This window comes from Falco cherrug, chromosome 1 (assembly GCF_023634085.1).
Source record: "Falco cherrug isolate bFalChe1 chromosome 1, bFalChe1.pri, whole genome shotgun sequence".
Classification (NCBI taxonomy): Eukaryota; Metazoa; Chordata; class Aves; order Falconiformes; family Falconidae; genus Falco; species Falco cherrug.
The window spans coordinates 48,784,165-48,809,068 of record NC_073697.1 but is presented as its reverse complement, the minus strand read 5'-3'; the positions used below and the strand labels follow the sequence as shown (position 1 = coordinate 48,809,068).

General features: G+C 35.8%; 1 protein-coding gene across 5 annotated transcripts in view; it reads right to left on the bottom strand.

The window, feature by feature from the left end:
• The window catches only part of RGS12 (regulator of G protein signaling 12), an 87,451-nt gene that overhangs the window by 29,372 nt on the left and 33,175 nt on the right, over positions 1-24,904 (bottom strand). For all 5 annotated transcript variants that reach the window (XM_055714475.1, XM_055714459.1, XM_055714463.1 and 2 more), the window contains 4 exons: positions 14,183-14,204; positions 6,182-6,351; positions 2,804-2,896; positions 1,480-1,623 (listed from right to left, as the gene is read on the bottom strand). In XM_055714475.1, coding sequence (XP_055570450.1) covers positions 1,480-1,623; positions 2,804-2,896; positions 6,182-6,351; positions 14,183-14,204 — 429 coding nt within the window. The remainder of the gene's footprint in view (positions 1-1,479; positions 1,624-2,803; positions 2,897-6,181; positions 6,352-14,182; positions 14,205-24,904) is intronic.

The window sequence follows — 24,904 nt, the reverse complement described above, 5'->3', positions numbered from 1 at the left end:
TGGGTGTGCTGCAGTAACTATACACACCTACAGCTCTCTGTTCTCAAGGTCATGCCACCCATCAGGGCCACAAACGCACCTACTGCAGAACCACCACTCGGTGAAACCAAGATATTAAGGGCCATCATGACAGCTGATAACCCGGCAGTGACTTCAGCCAGGCAATACACCACTGGCACCTCAGCTGGCACACCCAGCTCCAAGGCCTCTTACTTTGGCAGAAGTAACTCTCATGCAGCTTCACCTAACTTTTCAGTGGGAGGAACGGGCCTGTGGATCTGACAGGAGTACTACAGAGGCACTAACAATTTGAGACTGGTCAGGTCCAGACAGGGTCCAGTCTCAGATTAGACCCACAGCAGCACTTCACATCAGCATTTTCACTCACCTTATCAGCCCTCCAACTGAAGCACACAGCATTTTCAAAGGAGGAAGAAACCTGCATAAGCCCAGACACCAGACTCATAAGAACATCATTTACTCCACCAAACAACTGGGGGAGGATGAAGAGGAATTCAGGCATGGTCTCCACAAAGCCCAGATGAGGAATGCATGAAAAAATGTCTGGGAAGGTCGTGGTTGCTAATTCCCACAGAGACTCAGGCTTCTGTGCATGGGGGATAGCTGTAATGCTAGGAGCTACCAGACCAGAGAGTTAGACCTAACTTTCTGTCTCCACTTTGCAGATGGAGGAAGATGCTACGTCCACCTGCTCAGACTGTGCCAAAAGCACGCAATCTGATGTTGCACAAAGATTATGATGGTGAACTGCTTCATTTATGCAGTTAAAGCTATATTCCTAAATAACACGATCTCAAAATTAATTCTACTAATAAATTGTTAGGGTGGGAGAGTTACCAGAGAGATTACTTAGAAGTAAAAAAGAGGAAACTCAAATTCTACAGAAAATATGAAGTGTATTCTGTTGTTACATAACTATGCTGTTCTGAACATCAGTAATTATTTATAATATATCCACTTCAGGTCTTCAGACACCAACAGTTTTAACAAGCTTTCTCTGACAGCTCTATTAAAGGATAAGGGAAGGACTCCTTTAAGACAACAGGCATATTTTACAAACCACTTTAACCAAAATTAGACACTATTTCTGTACAGAATTGTCCACTACAGAAAAGAATAAGCAACCATATGCAAGCACCATATGCAATGGTGTTGCAACACATGGAATTATTTACTGGCACTAAACCGTCTTTTCAGTAATAGTATTTTTCAGATTATTTTGCAGGTAATGGCAATTTTCTACATACATGCAAATGTACAGAAAAACAGCCAAGCAGCCTTCCGTTATATAACTTTTGCTGTTCTGCTAACAGAATATATATGATCTTGACTTCAATGTCTTTTTATACATATTGAAATATACAGCATGTGAAACTTGAAAATTTTCTAGATTTTAAAGTACTTCAAAGGAAAAGATAATACACATAAATGTACAGCAGTCATGTTTTCTACGGTTACCTGAAGTTGCTGTTCCTTGAACATATCTGGATGTGGAGAATTGAGAATATCATCTGCCAGCTGTGCCTGACTATCAATATTAACTGGGGTTGTAGCTTTGCTGCACAAGAACTTAGTGAAGATCTCCCGAGCTCTGTAAGAAAGCTACAGAAAAGAAATGCTAAATGTATGTTTGCTTTAGATGGGCTTTTCTTACATCGATATATTCTACCAAAAAATACACAGTCATTCCAGTTTCCTATTAAGGGAAATATAAGCATTTTTCAAATGACAACTTTTGTTAGTTTAGGCATATAAATAGGGTTTTTCCTTTAAAATTGCAAATATTCATCAAATATTTCTTAAGCAGTAAAAGTCATCATCAAAATAAAACCTAAATATTCAGACTATGAAAGTAACAGAAAGGAAGCACATCATGTTGTCTTACAAAGCAGAACAGATTTTTTAGCTTTTGCACCTTCTATATAACAGTTACTATTTAAAGAAAACCTCTAAGCTTCAATTTCTAGAAGTTAGAGAAAGGTAAGCATATACATGAATATTTACCGACAAAGCCATTCATGCTCTATTTTTAACTTATTCACTTTGAACCACCCACACTCTTGAAATAATGAAAATAACACCAAACTGAGCTCAAGAGTCCTTAGGGGTAGTGTTCAGAAAATACACTGTTCGAAGACAGAAGTAAGTGGCGGGAAAAAACCTGAGTGGTCCACAAGAGAGCAAGGAGAGACTTTCAAGATTAAATAATTTCCACATCTTAAACCTGACTATATTTGGCTGTGGCGTAGGCAGAATTGCTGCCAACCTGCACAAAATTCAAAATTCACCAAAACTGCCTGAACAACGTAGGACTATCTTAAAATGATGAAAAGGAGATTCTCATAATTTGTGAACAAACATGACTACGCTTCTGGCAGAAGATAGAACTAAATTAGTTACGAACACATTACCTTGGTTAGTGAAGGCAGTCTACCTGAAATAGCTTGAGGCTTATGCTCGCATCTCCTTGACATGTTAAAATTAACTTGCTCTGCACTCTCTTGTGCTGGGCTACTGCAGTCAGCTGTTTTCCAATATCCAGTATACTTTAGCTCATTTTTACAGAGCTACCTCTGCACTTCACTGCAGCCTAAATATATCAAATGTATTCAACTTAGGACAGTACTCTCAGGAGACTGAGAAGATTAGACTGAGGCTCCAACCCTATACTAGTGAAGTCATACTACAAAGACCAAGTGCAGCTCCAATAATTACAACCATCTTGAAAAGTAACAATTTTTGAAGAAGCAACACCATGTATTGAAATACAACATCGACTTACCTCTTTTTTATCATGTGCAGGTACATGGTTAAAATATTCACAGGCCTGCCAAAATAAAATATTTTCTTCACTGAATTCTTTACGTAGAAATTCCTAGGGGAAAAATAAACAAATAAATGTCTCCAAGAAAAGAAGTTACTTGCCATTCAAGTAACATATTTATAATGTTGGTAAGTTTGAAAAATGGTAACATTTCGATCAGCCTCACAGTCCAGTTTTCATCTCAAGTAAAAATCAACTCATGTCCAAGATATACCTAGTGCTTCTCCTCTTTCTCACCTTTTTAAATGTATACAATTGAGAACAATCTATCAAGTTACAATCAAATAATTTGCACATACAAAGATGAGATTTGAAACTTCATGTTAAGTAGTGTATAAACTAGTGAATAAACTTTTAATAAAAATTTAAATAATTTAAAACTAAATTTAAAAATTACATTGTAAACCAGCTGTCTTTAATTGCAGTCCTACTAGTACAATAGATGTTATCAAGCAGTGCCCATAATCAGTTCTGTATTCATTACAGCATCTTTCTGCATCACATTGCAACTACCAAAAATCTTTTGTCACTGCTTGCTGATGTGGTCACATGGGTTCTCCTTGGAAAATACATTTTTAGAGGGGGAAAAAAAAAATCTCCCACTACAACACACAATAATCAGGATATTTATATTACAGCATCCAAAAGTCCAAATAAAGACTGGGACCCCATTCAAACCCGTGGTTTGTACAACGACAAATTGTCCCAGATTGAAATCTACAATTCAATATTCTCTCAGCATATGTTTCTTGAACGCATTTTAACCATTAGAAGTGGGAAGCGGGAAAAAATAGGTATTAAAAAAATTAACTTGGTCCTCTAAAAAAATTATCTAGACACTCATGTAATTGGAACAATGCCTGTTTATACTTTAGAGCTTTAGGTAGCACTGTTTAATTGGAAATTTTATTTTAAGTCAGATGACAAGCCACAACATTCACTCAAGTGTCACACTGGTATCGCTCAAGCTTCCTTAACACACAAGGCAGTCTCAAAAAGCAGTATAAGAGGAATCTTCACAGAGATCCTTAAAAATTTAATTCTAGTTGTGCTCTTAAGATGTACGTAGAGTTTAGGGAGTCCAACTGTAAGAAAGCAACTGAGAAACTACAATACAGGGAGTCTAAATCCACTAGCAAGCTCTCAATTTAAATCAAAAAATTTTCAGAACTTTTCAGACACACTTCAGAACCTGAGATACTTAATGTATAAAAGACAATCCAGAGGGTAGTCAGGGGGCATTTCTGCATTTTACATGTAATTACAGATTAAAAAAGAATCAAATTAGTCAGCAGGAACTGGAACCCAACTGCCTACTTCCCCACTCAGTGCCTTCACCGCGAATCTACAGGCAATCTCCTTCTGGCCACATGATTTGGGCACAGCTGGCTGTACAACAATTCAGCTTCATCAGGAAGACTGAGTGATGCCCCAGTTGGAACACTATGTAGCCTAGCAATTGTCACACATGGCTGGGAAGCTGGAGATGTTGGTTTGAACCACTTGAGGAGGGAACTTGCAATCAGGTCTGTCACTTCCTGGATGACTGCTCTAATCAGCAGACTATTATGCAAAATTGAGTATTTGCAAAACATGCAAAACCTCCTCTTCTTAGAAAGAAATTCCTGCTCTGTGACAAAGCTGTCCTCAGGAAAGGCCTACGCATGCTGAATCCCAAATGTACCAAGATGCTTACTATGTAGTCCTGAACTAAATGCTCATGCTTCAATGTTCTTGAATACTGGGCAGAAATCTTTAACTGCACAGGTGTTACGATAGCCAGGTTGCAAGTAAATCTAAGCAACAGCTCTGGATCTCCCCTGGGCTTCATGAAAATGGTGGTGCACACAAATTTAAATATTCCCTATTTGTTCTTCATATTGGGTATTTCTTTAACACAAGCAATTCTGAGGTGTTTATAAAAATAATTTCCAATTAGAATAAAATGAGGGGGAAAAGTAAAACTTCCTGAATACCTGAGGTTGCCTTCTGCTGAAATGAAATGTCACTTTAACATTTTAATCTGAAAATTAAATAAAATTACATTAGCAACTTCCTAAGTTTTTTATGTAAGTTTTGAACTTTCACAGTAGTGAAAAATTACTAGAGCAATTTCCTAAGTGTACATTACTGATGGCTTACAAGTAATTAGAAAAGACGACTAAACTTTCTGTAGCACCTCCACAAACCACATCATTTTTCAGGTGGACTCAAACATCTGATCAGAATTGTAATTTCTCTTTCAGTCTGACAAGAAGTCTCAGTATCTAAGCAGAAATGCTGACAACTCTTAGACTATTCTGCTAAGAAAAATACAAAGACAGAGAACACAATACCCAGGATATACTATTTTGCTTTCATCTTCTCTGTTTCCTCAAACAGGTGTTCACTGTTAACGTATTTTTGGGTCCCTACACCAGTTAAGATGGAAGTCTGCTTATTAATCCTTCTGATGCTTCAGTATTTTTGTATCGAAGAAAGGAGTCTGCACGAGTTCCTGCAAATTCCAATAATCTACTTCTCTTATGCCAGCCACAGGTTTCTTTATTCTCCTTGTGAAAATTATTTGGGCAGCACAAACCATCCTTGTGCAACATATTCAGAAGTGCAACAATGCAAAAGCGTATACACCTCAATTTCCTTACATGTAAGGAAAATCTCTGTTTACATGTAAGGAAATTGAGATGTATATGCTTTTGCATTGTTGCACTTCTGAATATGTTGCACAAGGATGGTTTGTGCTGCCCAAATAATTTCATAAACATGCTATAAAGAAGCTTAATTTATGCTTTGCAAATACTCAACACTATTCCTGCAGGCTATTGCTTTAAACAGTGCTCTTAGCTACCTTAATTACTTCCAAAAAAAAAATTGCTAAAAACCTTTTGCAGGAAGATAAACCACTACAGCATTGAAAAAGTCCTCTACATGGCTTCCAACATTTCAGCAGGTAAACATGAATAGATTACCAATTCTTAGGAAACTACTGAAGCTAGTGCCTTTTCTTGTAAAAAGGCTACAGATGCAAATATAACAACATATAATTATTTCACAAAATGAGAAAGCTTTCCAAAAGTTCAGATACAAAGCAAAAGATAGCTTCCGTTTTTATGTGAACCTTTTGCTATCCAGAAGTGCACAACAATGTGTACTACTATGAACCTTACTCAACTGTGAACCAGTTTAGACTTAGAAAGATGCTCAGATTAACTGTGTAAGAAGGAACTCCTGTCTCTTGTCCTATGTAAGAATACTGTCAAGAAAGAAAAATACAGGAAAATCATTGCAGCATTATCAGGTATTTGGAAAGGTCTCTCACCATCCCTCAAAACTTACTGAAAAATATTTAACACCAACAGGATCCTGAAGAAGACGCTCAAATGAAACAGCCCAGCTTGCAACTCTTCTTTCTCTAAGTCGTCGACAGCTCTGTACACTGGGAAGACTAGCATTGCTACTGAGGCTGTTTTCACTGATGCAGTCTTTTAAATCAGTACTATTCAGCTCTGTTAAAATAAAAATAACACATCTGTCAATAAAGTATTATTCACTTTCACCCTTCAGCATTGTTTACTTGATTTATCACACCTCCTGCTCAAGCTCACAGTAGTGCAGGCTTCAAAAACATCCCTTCCCATTTTTATTAGAAGCATCTGCATAGAAAAAGCAGCCCCAAACATCTCTCAGTTTTTTCTGTTCCACTGCAAAGAAAATTAAATGTGTTTCTTAAAAGCAATCCCCTGCCAGAAGTAAAAGTGCAGGTACAAAAGGAAATCTTTTTTCTTGCTTCACAAAATAAAACATTTTGGACAAAATTTTCTGCTTACGTTCCTCACCCTATGGACTGCACTCCTTCATAAGATTATCCAAGGAAGGTAGACCTTCAAGAACCCACAGTTGACCAGAAAGTGGACAAAAACCTATTTGGTGATAGGAAATAGCAAAATTTCATATGTGTTTAAAACAGTTGAGACAGGCTCTGAAGTTTTTCATGGAAATGAAAGATTCCTGTTAAATACTGAAAATTTAGGAAAGAAGTCAACTGAGGAAGAGACTACTAATGAAAATGAGCTAGTAATAAATGCCTTCATCATCCATAGCAAGTAGAGGTATCAAACCATATATCCTCAAGGTTTCTGATAAAAACAGGGAATCCTGACTCCCTTCCAGACTCGAGATGACTTATTGCAATACTCTGGGGACCCCAAGCTGAGGAATGACCAGGTTCTTTAGATCTTTAAAAAACAAGTGCATTTTGTATTCTGAAAAACAAATGAACAAGAACCCATACAGAATTTAAGAAAACATAACCTTGTGTAGCAGCCTCATAATTTCAAGTATCAACCCCGCATTATCTTTGTCAGGTATCAGTAAACAGAGTAAGCACAAAGAAATTCTTAAAGTGACAACTTATCCATAGAAGTGGAAACGTGAAAGAAATGGCTGCTCTAAGTAAAAGAGGGAACTGTATACAACGGGCTCCTGTTCACAAATTTGTCATTTCTTTGTTGCATGCCCTTTTACAAACCACTGCTCTCTTCATCTCTTAGTTTACACAAACGTAAAACTGGCATAGTTATACTCACAGCTACACACTTCACAGAGGTGACCTGAGGTATAATTAATTGTGAAGACGTAACTGAATAAAGCCTTGAGATTCGTAACAGACCCTGCTTTGAGCAAGAGAGGTTGCACTAGAGAGATGCCAAACTGAGTAAGATTCTGTGAGGAAGGGACTAAAAAAAAGCAGACATTTCAATTCTTTGAAAAATTAGCAGTTACAGATGTGAGAAAATAATGTCTTCAAATAAAATAGATGAAATCTTCAATGCCAAATGGAAAAGCAAATATATAGCTCTTTATGAATGTTAACTGATTGAGAAAGCTGAACCCACCACCAGTAAGAAATGGCCTGTTCTTCACAGGGACATTTTTACTGTTGTTAATTTTCCTCAGTTAATCACCTGGACTAACTACAGCAAGGAGTAATTTCACCAAAGCGCTTCCAAGTTCAATGTTACAAAACATTACTGTTCCTCCCTGGAAGTAGGAACTTTGAAAGAAAAGGACTATTCAAAGATAGTTATAAGTATTTCAAAAACTTATTAAGATAGTGGTAAAGATAGCAGAAAAAATAGTTTTGAAACTTCATTTTTAAGTGTATTCCATATCTCAGAAGTATTTACTAAGATGTAGCTGTTAACTGGTGCAAATTTCTGTAAGCAAAGCTATTGTTTAAGACAAAAATAAGACAAAATAAGACAAAGATACAGAATTAGATTAGGGAAGAATAAATATATATATATTCAGCAAGGATAATATTTAAGAACCATTGCAACATACTAGGTATATAAATATTTTTCTTTACCTTATCATCAGATTAATCAAAGCTAATTAAAAACACTCTGCAAATAATGCCAAATTTTCTTAAAATATTTATTCACTTTTTCCTTTCAGATATACGAAAGAGCATAACAAAGTCAACTGTTAGATTTGTTAGAGAATACCTGTCACCAAAGTGAAACTATTGTGAAAGAAGGTGATGTGAATCTGAAGAGAATTATATCTAAATTTATTATCTGAAGTATTTTGCTTTAACTCTGCAGGTGGATATGTTTTCTTTTACAGTCCAGGATATAAATAGACACCCACTTCTTGATAGATCTGGAACAGTTTCAGATACTGCCTTACTCCTAGAGGGTTCAATCCCCAGCTTTCCCCTGTGATGAATGATAAAAATTTCCTAGTTCCTTTCGGGCAAAATTAGAAAGGTAAACTCATCCCACATACCAAACCCTTTAAACCTACTTGGCTGACACAGGGAAATTAGGCAGTAACCACACAAAGTGCACAACTCTCAATCCACTAGTTGCAGTGCCTTAGGACTCAAGGGATTGCAAAACGCTTGGCACAGCAATCATTAATACAGGTCAGCTTCGCCTTCCTCCCCCCAAGTGGTGGCTCTTCAGTCTCCCTATGGCAGGCAGGAAGACCAAACTGCAATTACAGTCCCTGAGTGTTTACACCAGTGGGTGACTGCTAACTACCTTTAATTGCTAGCAGCTGCTCAGTCTCTTCAGCTTGTCAGAGTTACACTTGCTCTAAACTACACTGGGTTCTTGTTCCTCTGACATGCTCCCGACTCTGGAGGTCCCATGAAAACAAATGAACCAAAATACGACTGCATTTTCAACAGCTTTGAGAGCTACTGGCATAGGTCCTCCAATGTGTTAAAAGCAGCATTAAGGGATTACTCATTCACAGTAAACTGTCTCTGTTCTGGTGGATTTTATTTAGCTAAATCAGATTGTTTTTTTAGAAAGAACTATTTGCATTCATACTTAACTCTGACACTGCTTTGCTCTCCCTTAAAGCAAAAGTGCAGTCAGTTTGCTTTTAAAAATCTGTACAGATTTCTGCTGGGGTACTTGGCAACCTGAAAACAATACAGAACAACATTGTTTCCCAGAAAAGGCTTGGTTATTCCAGTTTCTCTTACCACATACATCAATGTTGCAATTAAAACAGTTACAACCTAGTGCAGGTACACAGTTAGAATCAGAGAAAGGTCAGATGGGAAGAAAAAAACTCACCTATAACACTAGTACACAACTTATCCAAATCACGCTTAAATGAAGACAATATAAGACGTAACTCCTGCTCCCCCTACTCCTCTTGCAGAGGAATGTTTCCAAGGTAAGACTTCAGTGTCAGATTTCCTGATTCTCACACCTTGCGCATTCCTACGTACACGCAGCCCACCTTGGAAAGCAGGAATAGAGGAACTTTCCAACCAAGTCACGCATTTTGTCTAATGAGTACTCTGTGATGATCACTAGAGGAAATGTAGAGCCCCAGTTCCCACTCTCAAATGTTCTAACCACAAAGCTGTTATGCAAAGTGGCCTCCTCCTCGTGTTTAAAAAAAAAACACAAGAGAAGTAGCTATTGGGAAGCTCAGGATGCCAGAGTTCACCGTGAAAAACCCAACTCAGGTGTACAGACAACTTAGCAGTGTCGTGAAGTTTCCTAATGCCTGCCTTCCTTTCTCCTTACTGTGTGGAAGCACTGACTCATCTTGCATTACCTGTAAAAGGAGGCTCGTTACTCAGGCATCCTGAATCCCAGGAAATCAAATTTATTTCTGTTCTGTTCAAGAGCCACCATACCTAGCAAGGAAGTACTACTTTCTATGCAAACTCATTCAGTTTCATTTATTACATTCTTCAAATACAGAATTGACACAGAATGCTTTCTAAAACTCCTCAAAATTCAGTATTTTAGATCTTTTGTGTTTACGCATTCTGTGGAGGGTCTTAGTTTTATTTATCTTACCAAAAATAGCATTATATAAGAAAATTCAGGCATTTAATCAACTAAAATCTTGAAAGTGTTCAGGATAAGATGGCTCTGGAAGTCTTGATTTAAATCATATAAAGCAGTTCTGAATACAATTAATTAAGGATATTTAATTGTATGCATTTGTTTATAAAATCCATATACATTTTTCAACCTACAAATACTTTTTATTATTGTGAAAAGCCATATGTACCCCTTGTAATCATCAGAATGCATACACTCATATAATTAAGATACTCCAGATAATCACTAAATACATTACCTGGATAAAGCTGATAAGAACCACTGTGGTGCCACTTAATCAAATACTTCAAGCCATTCACTGAAAGCCATCCTTCTGAATCCATACCAAGTTCAGTTGTAACATCCCAGAACCCACTGGGTGCAGATTAATCTTACTGTACGGCACATTGCTCCTCTGCAACTTTGGGCTAAGGGAAGCTAACGCATTTCCCCCCAGCAATTCCTGGCAGCTTCTAACACCATTCTAAACAAATTGATTCTTTACCCTCATGGCTTCAAGCAGAGGAAAGCAATAGTATACTTACCACAAAGCATTATAAAATGCTACATAAATTATTTAAAGAAAAGACCTTTTGCCACTGCTGCTAAAGGAACTTGAATTATTTATATTACAGTGGAACACAGCTACAGCAAGCATGCACTGCCAATGTAGCTGACAAATAAGTCATATACCCGTTAGAAGGTAATAATGCATCTTTCTTACAGTGCAAAAAGTGTAAACAGTGTTTTGTTTTATTTTAGGCTTCACTGAAGTTTTTTTGCTCTACCTTCTTTAGTTACTTTTCAAAATACAGTTTTACATTATTTATTATTGTAAACACCAGGTTCCTTTCAAGAAAAAGTCTTTTAAAATGCCTTTCCTTATGAAGATTCTTTCCAGGTCATGAACACTAAAAAGAAAAAACAGCAGAAACTACAGCCAAGTAGTATCTGAAAAGAAAAAAAGACATGTATAGTATCTGCTATGCTTAAGTATTTGGAAATAACAGACTTCAGCTTTGTGGAACTGATCTGTGTAGGGAATAAGTACCAGGTAAGAACTAACATACCTTCTCAATAGTCCAGATACCTCACCACCTGTCTGTTGGAAGATGAATGATGATGTACTTCTATTATATGTTCTTTGACCTTAAGGTCTGCCCTTTGTAAAGTGCCGTCTAGGTGTCAACAGCCAAAATCAGACATTAGCTGGGGACTACTGATATCTCTGTGATGATTTAGATGGCACAGCGCTCAAAACATCAGCTACAGCCTGCATGCTGTGTACACATTCTCACTATCCTACAGTCAGCAGAAATGGACAGGTTTTGAGATTTCTGTTAGTTACAGGTTGCTGCAGTAACATAAAATCATTTCTGCTACTCCTAGAGCATAGGTGCTGCAGATTAATTGATCTATAGCAGTGATCTTGCATCTAAACATTATTACAGTTTGCATTCTGATTGTCTGCAATTCATTCACCAGCATTTCTGGAAACAACACTAATTCAGGTACCTGTATCTTCTACATGTTACCTATCTTGCAAAGCCCAAGCGCACAGTTTTGGCTGATGAGAACAAGCTGAGTTACCATGTTTAATAAACACAACAAGGGGTAGATGATTTGCAGTGCCTGGCTCTAACCTAATAAAAGCTGTATTACATGAGGCTTCATTGATCTTGGAAAGAAAATGTACAGAGAGCTGTCGTGCCTCCTATTATACTGAAGGGATGTATATAAACACATAATGATTAGTATTTACACATAAATTTCCCTTCCCAGACTAAAGCTTAACAACAGTATTTATAATATCTAGTTGTATGTACCAGTACTAATATTAAGATTTAGTCTAGGAAGGAAAGTATGCACCGCTATGCTAATAGTTACGCTAGTGAAAACTTCTCTAGACATGCCCTAAAATGTGTAAATCTGTGGATCTATTAATGAATTAGTGAGGTTAGAGAAGATTAGAAAAATTTCAGTGCTGTGACATATTCAATAAAAGTGAAAGCCTGAAAATGTAATTCAGACATGAATCAGAGCTTTTTACTCAATGCAGCTCTAAAGGAAATGAATTAGGATTTTATTTCATTTCACTTTTTCTGGTTAAAGTCTCTCTGGTTCTCACTTTTCGAAGCCATTTTCTAGGTATTTAAGCATTGATTCAATATTACTCAGTATAATTCGACTACCACTTTTAACCACTTTTAAATTACCCCTCCCTTAAGCAGCATTTAACAATTAAGAGAGTCCATGTTAAATCTTCAGCACTATCTGAAAAAACAGGTCATAGAACTCTGCAGAAAAATACATGCAATTTATGCCCCTTAGATTCACAACTTCACAAAAATGTATAGAATTAATTGTGAAAACACAATTATTATCTATGGAATTGGAATGAAATATAAAAGTCACATTGGAAAGCCAAAACTAAGTCAGATCTTTAAAATAAATTTTCAGCTGAAAGCATAAAAAGCTTGAAATGACTATCTTATTAGTACTATCACAGAGATCTCCAAGTCTGGATAGGCAATAGAAAAAAAATAATTTTCATTAACATGGAACAAGAACATTCACGGAGACAAAACACAAGTAGATTCCATTTTAGCTTAAAAAGATCAAATTTTTTGCCTATCAGCACCTGGAATATAATTAAACTACATATACATACCAAAAAAAAAAAAGTGTGCTTTGTCTTGATTTTTATATCAAACAGGTAACATATTTGGGAGGAAAAACCCCACAATTTTGCCCACAAAAACACAGGCTACATTTTAGAACTAGAAAGTAGAACAGACATATTTTCTGTTCCTGTCTTTTGACACTTTGCAGACAAGACATACAATATAGAGTCTTTCTCTCCTAGACAGAAGTACTGTTGCAGTAGTAAAGAAATACCTGGCGAAGTCAGCCAGCCATTGGAAAATGGCTCTGTCAAAAGGACCAAAACATTAACGTTTCTCTCAGCTGTAGTTTTTGTTTTCCAAGGCATCAGAAAATTAGGACATGATGGAGTTCTGTGAACAGCACTGCTAATTTTGCATTTATATTTGCATGTAATATAAAAAATTACCCTTACCATTCAAAATATTTCTTCAGTTTCACTGAACTAATCATGGCAACACAGTTTGCCCCCTTTTTATTTAATAAAATTGTCTTGTACTGTCGTCAAAGAATAGCAAACATAGTAATAAGTATGTAAGTGAACTTCTCTACAGGATCAAGTGAGCCAACTCCTGCCCAGCAAGACAAATGACAAAAGTATACTTAGGGTAAAGTATACCCTAAACTATATAAATCCCTTTATTCCATTAAAGATGTATACTTAAACTGTTTCAATTAATTTCAAGGGTTCAGAGAAATCATCTTCTAATGTTTAACAAAGAGTGCATGTCCTTTAAAACATTAAAGCCATGGTAAAATCAAAACAAATAAACTTAGGTGACATAAAGAGGAGTTTACTTAAAAGTACTCCAGAACTGCAAAAGCTCCACAGTGGGATTTTGCAAATATCAAATTACTTATCGTCTTCTCAAAATGCATCACACTGTAAAGAAATTTCAACCTCAAACAACGCACCAACACAGCTTACAACTCACGAGCTAGAGTATGGCTCTTCAAAAGCAAACAGTGTATGTAAAGGACAATAAAACAGAAAACAAGATTTTACCTACCATCCAATAATACAAAAGTCTACCAGCTCTGCTTCTTTATTATAAATGAAGAAGCCTAGTTACAATAACGTGCATAGAGAGAGATGTGGCACACAAAAAAAATTTGCAAATAAATCAGTGAAAGTATGTGAACATAATCCTGCAGTATTTTCATTGGCACAGTTCCCAAAGAAGTCACAGAGTTCTGCTCCACTTTGGACTCACGTCTTGTAATATATCACCTTATTTACCACATATTATGTTGCTTAATGTGGAAAATTGATTCTTTTTCATCATAAAAGTAAAAACAAGCTTCAGCTTACCTCCATCAGAAACAGTTGCTGACTGCAATAAGAAAGAGAAAAATAAGTGTTACTTAAGTTTCATGGTAAGTATTAGAAATCTCTGAGCTTCGTATAATATTTTAAGTGTTAGCTACTTTATCACCTTATTAGGAATAGATAACATGAGAGAAGAAAATGAAAAGAAACCAGCTGTTCTTGTAGGTGTTTCCTCCCCACCATGAAGTTCAGCCCAGGCCTTTTAACCACTGTCCTGGAACTCGATCCCGCTAGTATTTACTGGACGAAGTACTTCTTGCTGTGTACTTGGAGTAGCTACACTGCTTCCAACACTCCTTTTTAGATTAATAAAGTCAATTGGTTGGTATATGTGAGAAAGCAGATACCTTAAAACTGACCTGCAAAGACTGAAAACTTAAACAACACCTTGCGTACTTCATTTTGCTGCAATATGTGGAGATATGTGGCATTAAAATTTGGTATTTTGTCAGTCAGATGACTCCAAAAACTTCCCCTGCCAACCACTTCTGACTTCCACAGAGCCAAAAGGGTGTGACAAGTATTTCCAAGAAGCTAGGTAAAAACTCCTCACCATCTCTACTAGTATTTCACATGGAATTTTCAAGGACAGTCAGTCTTCTAGCGAAATGTTGATGTTTCTGTGCTTATCTACACTAAACTTTTCACCTCTGATCACAAACTACCTCAAGGCAGCTAACATTTCTGTAAAACCAAGTAACTGACCATTTCCCAGACATACTCCAGGGCTTGGTCCTTGGCACTCGGTTTAGGTAAGACTGGAAGGACAGCTGATATTTAGATCCAAGTTTGCACTGATTTTTAATGGCTATTAAGAATTAGTATTATTTTAGCTTGGGGAATCTTTTCTTTGTCATTTAAAGTGTCCTTGAATCCTTGAACCTTTAAGTAATTATCTGAACAGTTAAAAAGAAACTCTCTTATTTTATACTGCTCTTTTAAAAGGTAGGAAAGAATGCCCTATACTATCTACAATTTCTTCAAGACAGAAAACACACTCAAGAAAAAAATCAATCCATACATACACAGATCAAGAAAAAAGCTCTCTCTCCATAGTTCGTCTGTATTTTCCAGCCTTGGCAACAAACATTTCCTCTGCCCTTCAAAATCCACAAAAACTTTCAGTAACTCTTAACAAAATAATATCTTTTCCCCTCCTTCTCTTTTCTATTTCACTGCATGATCTCATGCTGCTGTTAACACTATCTAAAGAACATAACCTGTTAAAAATTGTTGCGGCCTCACCACTCACATCATCATCAGAGGATCTGATTTGTTTTTTCATACAAGTATTCTGAACTTTCAAAGTCTAAAGTAGCCTCTATTGACATCATTCCTCTGGTGCTAGTTCAGATAAACACCTTTCATGGAAAAGATAAAAAAAAATAATAATAATAAAAAAGATATGGCACTTGTTTAATTACACAAAAATAAATGCTTCTGAATCTGTGAAGCATAATAATATAATCAAAAATGTATCCAGACCTCTCACTTTTTTTTAATAGCACTGTTTCAGGTATCAAAAAAGTACTCCTGTTTTGGGTACAGTTCTCCAGTGAGGCTTGGGACACTTTTTCTACTTCTATTTTGCACTTAAGTCTAGCAAGCATATTAAGCATTCAGAAGCCGTAACTTAATTCATGTTTGTAATTTAGAAAATCTAATTTCTATTACTGAAACCTGTTTTATAAATATATTGCTTCTCATTCCTTATTCACATACTGTACAGAACAGCTGATGAATTAACAATTCCAATTCATTTATCAAAGAATGAAGAAAACATGACTCAAAATAAAATTATAGTATCTGTTTACACATTAGACAGAGGAAAAATAAAAATACCTTCAAAATATATACATTTTAGGAATGGTAATTTACTTTGGCAGCTTGCATGAATCCAGATTCAAACACCAAGTACAATTCTCCTTCATGTTTTTGAAAGGTATCCAGTAAAATAAATAGGGTGCTCATAATAATAAAAAGTATATTTACACTACTTTTTTCAAAAACTGGGAAGTTAACAATTGTAAAATATTATTTTAAAGTAAAAATTGTGTGCATTCACAGAAAAGCTCAAACATTATGGTAATAGTACCACTTAATTAAGTTCTGTGGACAATGAGATAATTTTACCTCAGTCCTTCCAGCCTAAGTTAATGCAGTGAGCTTTCTATACACCATGGGTGGGTTTTATATGTTTATTTTAAATACTTCGGCTAATGCATGTTATATTACATGTATCAACATCTTAAAATCTCTCAAGCAAGGCCTTAGTAATTACTATGTTTAAGCATTAAAAAAAAAAAAAAAAGTACCCATTGGAAGAATGGAATTTCTTATCTAAATATCAACCTCCTACTTCTGTGCTATTAAGATATTTCAAATTTCTCTTTGGTTTTGATATATTCCAACTATATGGTATTTTTTCTACATTACAGTGTGCCACTAAAACTACCCAGCATGTTCCAAACATTACCAGGTTAATTCGGTAGAACACAGAATAAAATTTATTTTAAAAATATTTCTTTAAATTCATGTATGTAACTGAACTAAATCCACTTAATTCAACAAAACCAGCTGGAAACTAAAGGTTGAAATTATTGTGTAAGAATTCACAGTTCAAAATATGTTTGTGAGTACTTAGAATCTTAATATAAACCTGTCAGAAACCACATGCAGTCCACATTTCGACAAAGCAGTTTCTTGTCTAAACTGTTCAGTTGAAACTTGTCTAGATTTGTCCAAAGGTATAAGTTGCGAGACCAGATTTTTTTAAACACTATGATGATCTCATTTTAAAAACTCACTATATGTTGGGGGTTGTTTTTCATCCTTCAGCGCCCATGCTTACCACCACTGGAGTCTCTTCAGGACAAAAATCTGATCTACTACACACATAAAGTTTGATTATTTGACGGAATTTAACACTTCACACATGTGTATTAAGAATGACCTATTAAAAAACATATGTATTAAAGAGCTATAAAATTGAACAGCTTCTGTATGTAGCCATTTCTGAAAGATGAGGAAGAAGGATAGGGTATAACCCCGTGACAGCTAGAGCTAATGCGGGGGAAAAAAAAAAAAAAGTATTTAGGTATTTTATTCCAAATGACAGGACATAAATGTATTAATTTTGTGAATGTCCATATGAACTATCACCCAGAGATAAAATCTAATTGCATTCAACCCTCAAACCTTTCACAACCAGATAAGAACCAAATTCAGTTCTTTGAATTACCCTGACTTCCAAATTCATTTAGGAAAAAGCCCACAGTATATGGCAGGAGTCTGATTACCAAAAGTTAAAAAATAAATCTAGCTTAGGAAAACTAAAATGTCTTCCAGTATATCTCCTTCATAGGAACTCTGCTTGCTCATCTAGCTGGATTATCAGCTGAGGTATACAGACACACACTCCACAAAGGTGGAGGATGCAACTCTCTTCCTCTAGACTTCAGGGCAAGCTCTTGATCCCTGTGATCCAAGTGAGGAGCTCAATGCCAGAGCTAGCAAGCTGAACAGTGGCTTCCCCATTATCATACACCATAAAAGGTGTTCTAGGTCTCTGTAAACTGGCAAATACTCCATCATATACTAAATAGCATAAAGTTCTGATTAAGAGAAAACATGTAAAATGTCTCTTTGTATCACCTGTCTTTGCTAGGCGGAAAAACCAGAAGGGCCCATGAGTTTTTTGATGTTGTGTTCAGGATCTACTTGCAAGAAATCTAAAAGAGTATCAGCTTACAATAATTATCAGGGAGAAAACTATTTTGTGAGTACTTCTCCCCCCTAAATAGAAATAAGACAACCTAGTATCTTGCACCAACAACAGGGTACACGGGGAGAGAGGGCATAAAGGAGTATAATTCATAAGCCTGAAACAGCCTGTATCTTCTAGCTTTCATGGTCCATAACCTGCTAGACGTGTGCTCCACTGCATGAAACTAGTCTCGTGGCATCTTTCAGTTAACAGAAACTCTTATCCAGAAAATCCACTTAGTTCCATTTTACATGTTCCATTTTAGATGGATCAGGTCCCAGCAACCAAAGTAAGTACTGCCAAAGTCTCCCAAACACCACCATGCAGAAAACCCCAAAATACCCCACCCATATCCCAAACATTACATTGTGCAAATAAATCCATGTGTACAGACTACCCAGACAACACAATAGAAAAATGTCCTTTTTCTCCACCTCAAGATTTGTCATTCAAGTCGAAGTCATGCTCAAGTACTTCAGTAGAACAAAGGGAAAGAAGGGGATACCAGGAGCCGTGACACACACTAGGAAATGCCAGGCCTTAGCAACAAAATAGAGCAACGTGAAATCATCTATGCTAAAAGAATGTGGGTGAGTGCCTTCCTGAGTCAAAAAAGCCTTGTCCATTTCCTTCTGAGATGCAGAGGGATAAAATCTATAATGAGAGTGAAGACTTATTCCTCTCTCCTACCCTAACAATGACAAAACCACAGACTAAACAGAAACATTTTCTTCCTGGGCATCCAGAAAGGTTCAGAGAAAAAGGGATTAAAAATGACCTCTCTATGAGTCCTTTCTAAAGCACACTTTCTTCCAATACCAGCATCGACTTTTGCATCCAAGGAACTCTCTGACCACCGTCTTCAGAATCTTACCAAAGTTAGACTTACCAAGCACAGTATCATACCACACACTATTGTACAAAAGCCCCTCTAATTAAGCCTTTCAGCTTGGAATAGCATACCTACTAGCTCCACCAACCTTCTAAACTGATTTTCTCATATGATTTCAATATACAAAATAAGTTTGGGAGACTTCTTGTGTTCTTTAAGAGATGAAGCACTGCAGATTTATAGACTGGATACAAATTGCCAACTTTCAAACATTCTGTCACTTAGCTCAGGGAAAGCCTATCACTCATTCGACTGTCTCCTTGCATCTAGCTTTGTTCAAACACCTTATTAAATCACCTGAAGCAACTTCTCCTTTTGCCAAGGTATGAATTACGAGCAGGTCCCTAGATCTTCAGTCACATTACTCCAGGACTTACATTACATACACATATTTTTATCCTTTTAAATTCATTACAGCATTAACATTGTACAAATGCCTTGAACTCCAGTGATCTCTGGGAGGAAGATCATATCTCAAAACATAGTATACACTGGTCTAACAATTTAAATAAAAAAAATAAAGCCATATTACTCAAATTATTGCTAGATTTTCCTTCTAATAAATAATCTCAAATGTACTTCCCACCTAAACACTAGAGTAGTATTAGAGTGTTTTTATCTTCATTTCAAAATATTATTGCAATTAATTTCATGATTTAGGATTTTATTGAGAAGCATGCACCTTCAGGATGCCACTTAAAGGAAAACTATTACATAATTTGTCTTTTCAGTTCTTTACCACCAAGGAAGTTCGTTTATAATAGCTATTACAAAAGTATTATAGATGTAAGCATTCCCAAGGAAAAGAAATACAGGACAAACACTGTACAATAATTTTACCAAACATATTCTTCTCTGAAGGTTAAATATTTTTGACAAAAATTTGAATCTATAAAAACAACACATGAATAGTAAATGATGTGACATTTGGAATTCCTTTAAGAAATAAATGTTCAACTTTTTACCCCAAACAAAACCAATCTTATCACACATAAACACGGTGCCTTAAATGCCAAATCCATGCCTAATATTTTTTTGATAAAGATATACACAAAATACATACAGTTTTACCTAAAGATGTAATATTGATATAGTGGTACAGAAAGCATATACAAAACACATTGCACAGAATTAAAAAATAGGCACATATTATAAGCATACTGATTTTTTTAGCTTTATGCATATTGGGCACTGCTCATAAATACATCTCAAAATCTGAATGTTAGTTGGTACAATAAGATTCCCCTTTCTCTGATAATAAAACCCAATTTTGCATTTACAAAGGAATTTTAACTCAAATACTTTAAAAGTAAAAAAGCTTAAAGGCTAAGCAAAAAGCATTCTGAAAATCTTAACATTCTTCTCTAATTTCTTGCCAATAACAATAGCCTCTTTAATTTCCCACTGCAACGATGCCTTGCCTTAGCTAAATATAATTCTTATCACTTACCCGCTCTTCGTAAGAAACAGCAGTTATTTTTCCTAACAGTACTCTTCCTAAATTCATCTTCACTTAATATGGAAAAAGCATTTCCTTAACACATCAGCTCCTCAAAGATTAAACTAAAAAAATCAACCCTGCTCCATGCCTGTACATGCCAGTAAAGTTTAAAGGCATTTCGTATGAAGTTCTATTTTACTCCCTTTATGTTACCCATAGCAACAGGCCAATGCAGGAAGCAGTGGCTCGTCAGGGATTCAGATTAGATCTCAATTATCTCTCACCAGAAAAGCTAGATCATTTTATATAAATCATGCTGATTGTATTTTAAAATGTTTCCTATAACAAATCAGGAAAATAAAATAACACTGAACTGTGTGACAGTCCTGTATTCAATAAAATAATTTCCAAGACAGTTTTCAGAAAAACACTAGTTAATCACCTAACATTAGTTATAGAAACATTCACATAGTAAACCACTATTTTCAGAGGTTTACATAATGCAAGCCAGAATACAGTAGGACCTCTAACGGTCTATTCTGCTTAACTTTTCAGTGGTTAATACTATAAATTGTATGTAAATATCTTCAGTATAAGGAAACCTGGCATATTTGGTTAAACCTAGAAGCAGCCCTTTGTCACTAAAGACAAAATTCTCCTTTCAGAAACCAGCTGGTATTCTGCCCTTCCTTCCTCACTACCCGAGCCTGTACTCAACTGATGTCAAGACAGTTCTGTGCACAGCACCTTAGGAACAGAGAGCAAAATAGGCTACTTGTAATGTAAGAGGGAAGTGCTATTAACTTGCCTGTGACAGCACTGTCTTCAAGAGACTGTATATGGCAAGTATAGGATTTCATGAAGTTTGCTGCTATTCACAAGTAAACAGCGATAGTACCTAAACCATTCACTGCTGTTATTTTTTAAGCAATCAGAATACAATTTTCTGCTAAAAATAAACACCATAAATGCAAACTGGGAATTATTAGTGGGCATTTTTATGCTAGTGAGATGTCTTTAAAGCCAAGGTGGACTTACTAGTAGTAGTAGTTTAGGAAAAAGTAATCTTCTCCCTTGTTCAGTGCAGCATGTATTCCGCACCTCCATACAGTTCCTACATTGAGCCCCTAATACAAAAACAACCCTATGAAGAAGGCAAATATTACTCTGAAGTTATATAGAGAGAAAATGAGGCAAAAAGAAGTTAAGAGCCTTTACTCAAGATCTCATGGTCAGACTGCCTTGCAAAAGACAGTCCAAGTCTGCACATCTTACCATTTTTGGATTTAGGATGAAGAGACTTGGTTAACAGAAAAATTCAATCTTCAATTTAGAGTGATCAGAGAAGAAATTTTAAGCTAATTACAGGTGAAAATGGAGGAGGTATACTTTAACAAGCATTCCAGAGACATAAGAAAATTGGTGCAATGGACAAAGTTCCTTTTATGGTTGGTTATCTGTTTGAATAGGCACACCACTGCACTTTTGAATGCTGTCTTCTATAAGTACTTAACACCATAAAGAAATGCAATGGAAACAAACGGGTGCGTAGACAGGAAGGAATGTGTTTTAGAAATTACACCCTCTATTATTTTAGGACTTAAGAAGCAAATGCCCTACAATACTTGCACAGAAGAACAGTTTTACTATCTGTGGGTAAGCATTAAAAACTTACAATTTTATAAAGCAAAAATACCAGAGGTGTTTAAATACAGCGTTTTGCTTGATGCTAAACCAAGTGGGATGCAGAATGTATTTTCACTGTCAATAGTTTAACCTAACAGCAACACCATTACAAATATGCAGGTGACCAGGTACATAATAATCCTTACATTGTATAAGTAAAAGCGCAAATGGATCAGAAATGCCTGGAGAACTTTCCTGTGTTACCTCTTAGGGGTAACACAAAAAAGGACTTTTATCAATAGTATTTACTTAACCCTTAACCCAAGTCCTTCAGGAATCACCTAGAAAGACCCAATGTACTAGCAGAGTTTTAGCACATAAGCATGTTACTTGCAAGAACACACGAATGATCAAGAGAAAAATAACCCCACATGCAATGGGATGTAGCTGCAAGACTAGCAGCTCAACAGAGCAACTGTAGTGAACGTTGTTAGGAACACTGTGTGTGGGCAATGTTTTATACATTCTAGGCACTCGTATTTGGCATTATAAACCCAATAATCCCTTAGTTTAAACAGACCTTTAGAGTTGTTGATTTTATTTCATTGAACTAAGCACTGCACGTTCACATTTTTTCCATACAGTGACTCTACCAGCACTGCAAATGAGCTCTACCAATTAGACAGTACCAGTTAATAATAATAATGGCTACGAAATATCACGTGACTCTGCAAGCCCTTTAAAAAATTCATATCCCTCCACATTTTCACAGGTTATTTCTAGCAGCTGCCAGATTCAAAATCTTGTGATTTTGTATACCATATTTGTAAACCAGGCAGGCAACTCAAAGTTCAAAGGTCAAAAACAGAAGGAATGTTAATTTGCAAAGCTATTAATGGAAAGTGTTAAAATACGGCACAACAGCTTTAAAAACCTTTTTCAGATATACCAAAGACAACATTTGTAAACCCACATCCATCTGCTCAGAAGCCAAACTGTGGGAAGGGGTAGAGACCCCAGATATGGTTGATCTGTTTTTCTCTTCTACCCTTCCTCCACTTCCTGCTCATATTTTCTTTTGTACGTTTGCAGAGCAGAAAAAGCTGAAGAGAAAGACAGAATGACAGGAAGTCTGGGTAAGTTTTAACTTGTCAAAAGATGAATAGGATTTAATATATCCTTGATTCCTAAAAGAAGGAGAGACACACAAAAAACGCCAACTAGAAAGAGACAATCCCCTGGACCAGCTCCGTCACACAAATTCCTTAAGTAAATTTGACATTGGCAGAATACACCATTAAAAATCTTACATATCAAGTACTTATTTATCTCATATTAAAGAAATTAAAAACTACTTGCATGAAAGCCAGGGAAAAAATATCTGTAAGAATACGATTTAGCTCACTGACCCTAGTTACTGAAATAAAAAGACAGAGTATCAAAAAGCCTACACACAAATTAAGGGAACTTTGCTAGAAAATATGAGGGGTTTTCCTAATTCTCCAAATTTTCTATAAGCGGTCTAGATATATCTTTTGTCAATGATTTGTCAGCTAGTCAACAATAAACAGCCCCCATATTTGCTACTGACTAAAAGAGGGAAGAGTCTCTAAAATTTACAACATTGTGGTTTACCGATTTTAAAGATAAAAGTCCTTCCTATTCCAAGGCAATATTAACAAAAAAATATTTTCAAGCCAAACTATTTGGAATTTTTTCGTGTATAAATAACTGAAATACAAGCTGCCTTGTCAAATACGAAGAGCTCCTATACAGTAAATTCAGGGAAGGGAAGGGAAGGGAAAGGACGCAAACTGCTGTTCTGAGTGCCCCCTGCTGTCTGCTGACACTTCTCAGACTCGTGTACAAGTTTCAAAGTGTTAAGTTCAGGAAGATCTGCCATCCAGAAAGCTACTCTAAAAACAAATATTTGGTTTTGAAAGCTGTATTGTAAACTTCGAAAAATACTTCTTTAGAGCCCGACTCCAAACTGCTAACAAAACCCACACTTTTTCAAAAATGTTTTTCAATAGTTACTATTTTTTCCCTTCTGTTCATAGGCATTTTAAGACAACTGAATTCTCTCCACTAATCAAAACACGCAGAAACAGCCTAACTTGCACATCCAGATGGAAGGTGACTTGCAACCCAATTGTAAATTAAAATTAAATTACATATTAAGGAGGATATGATTAAGTGACAGATCACTGAAACACATTAAGTCGCTTCTGAATTTCCTATACTGCAAATGGAGCCTCTAAGAACCAATAGATTTTGATGAAATCAGTATAAATCTGAGCATGAAAGCTACTAATTTTTAAGGAAACAATGCATACACATCTTCCTAAGCCTTACAATTGTTTCTTTCCTCTTTCATATTAAAAACTGATACTTTTGCTGCGATACTTTTAGCATTAAAGACAACTAAACTCTGGAACATATAAAGAATAAGACTATAATGTCAAAATTGGATAATACAGCTAGGACGACCTTTACTTATAAAATATGTGTTTTCTGAGCAACAAGAAACTAGAACTGATCTGAAGTCTCTACACCTCAAAAATTTTGTATTCTAGAAATACTTCTCATTTATTTTCAGTTATTTTAATAACTCATACCATCTGGATTCTGCTTTATTGGATAAAAATCCAGCTGGAAGAAAAAAAAACAATTTAGCTGCACAACTTAAACACTGTAACAATTACAAGATAACTTGTAACTATAACATGATATTCTTACTTTACGGAAATACACGTGCAAGTATAGAGAAAATTAAGTGAAAGAAAACTTAATTAGAGAAGTATCTGTATATCTACTATACTCACTCCACATTTTAAAAACAATGCAATGCTAAAGAGAGATTTGAAACATGTCTTTAAAAAGGTGTATTCTTAATTTCATTACAGAGCTTATACAGAAAGTCAACTGAAATACTTATACTTACAAACTTTGTCTCTTTAAAAACCTCATTGAATCCTT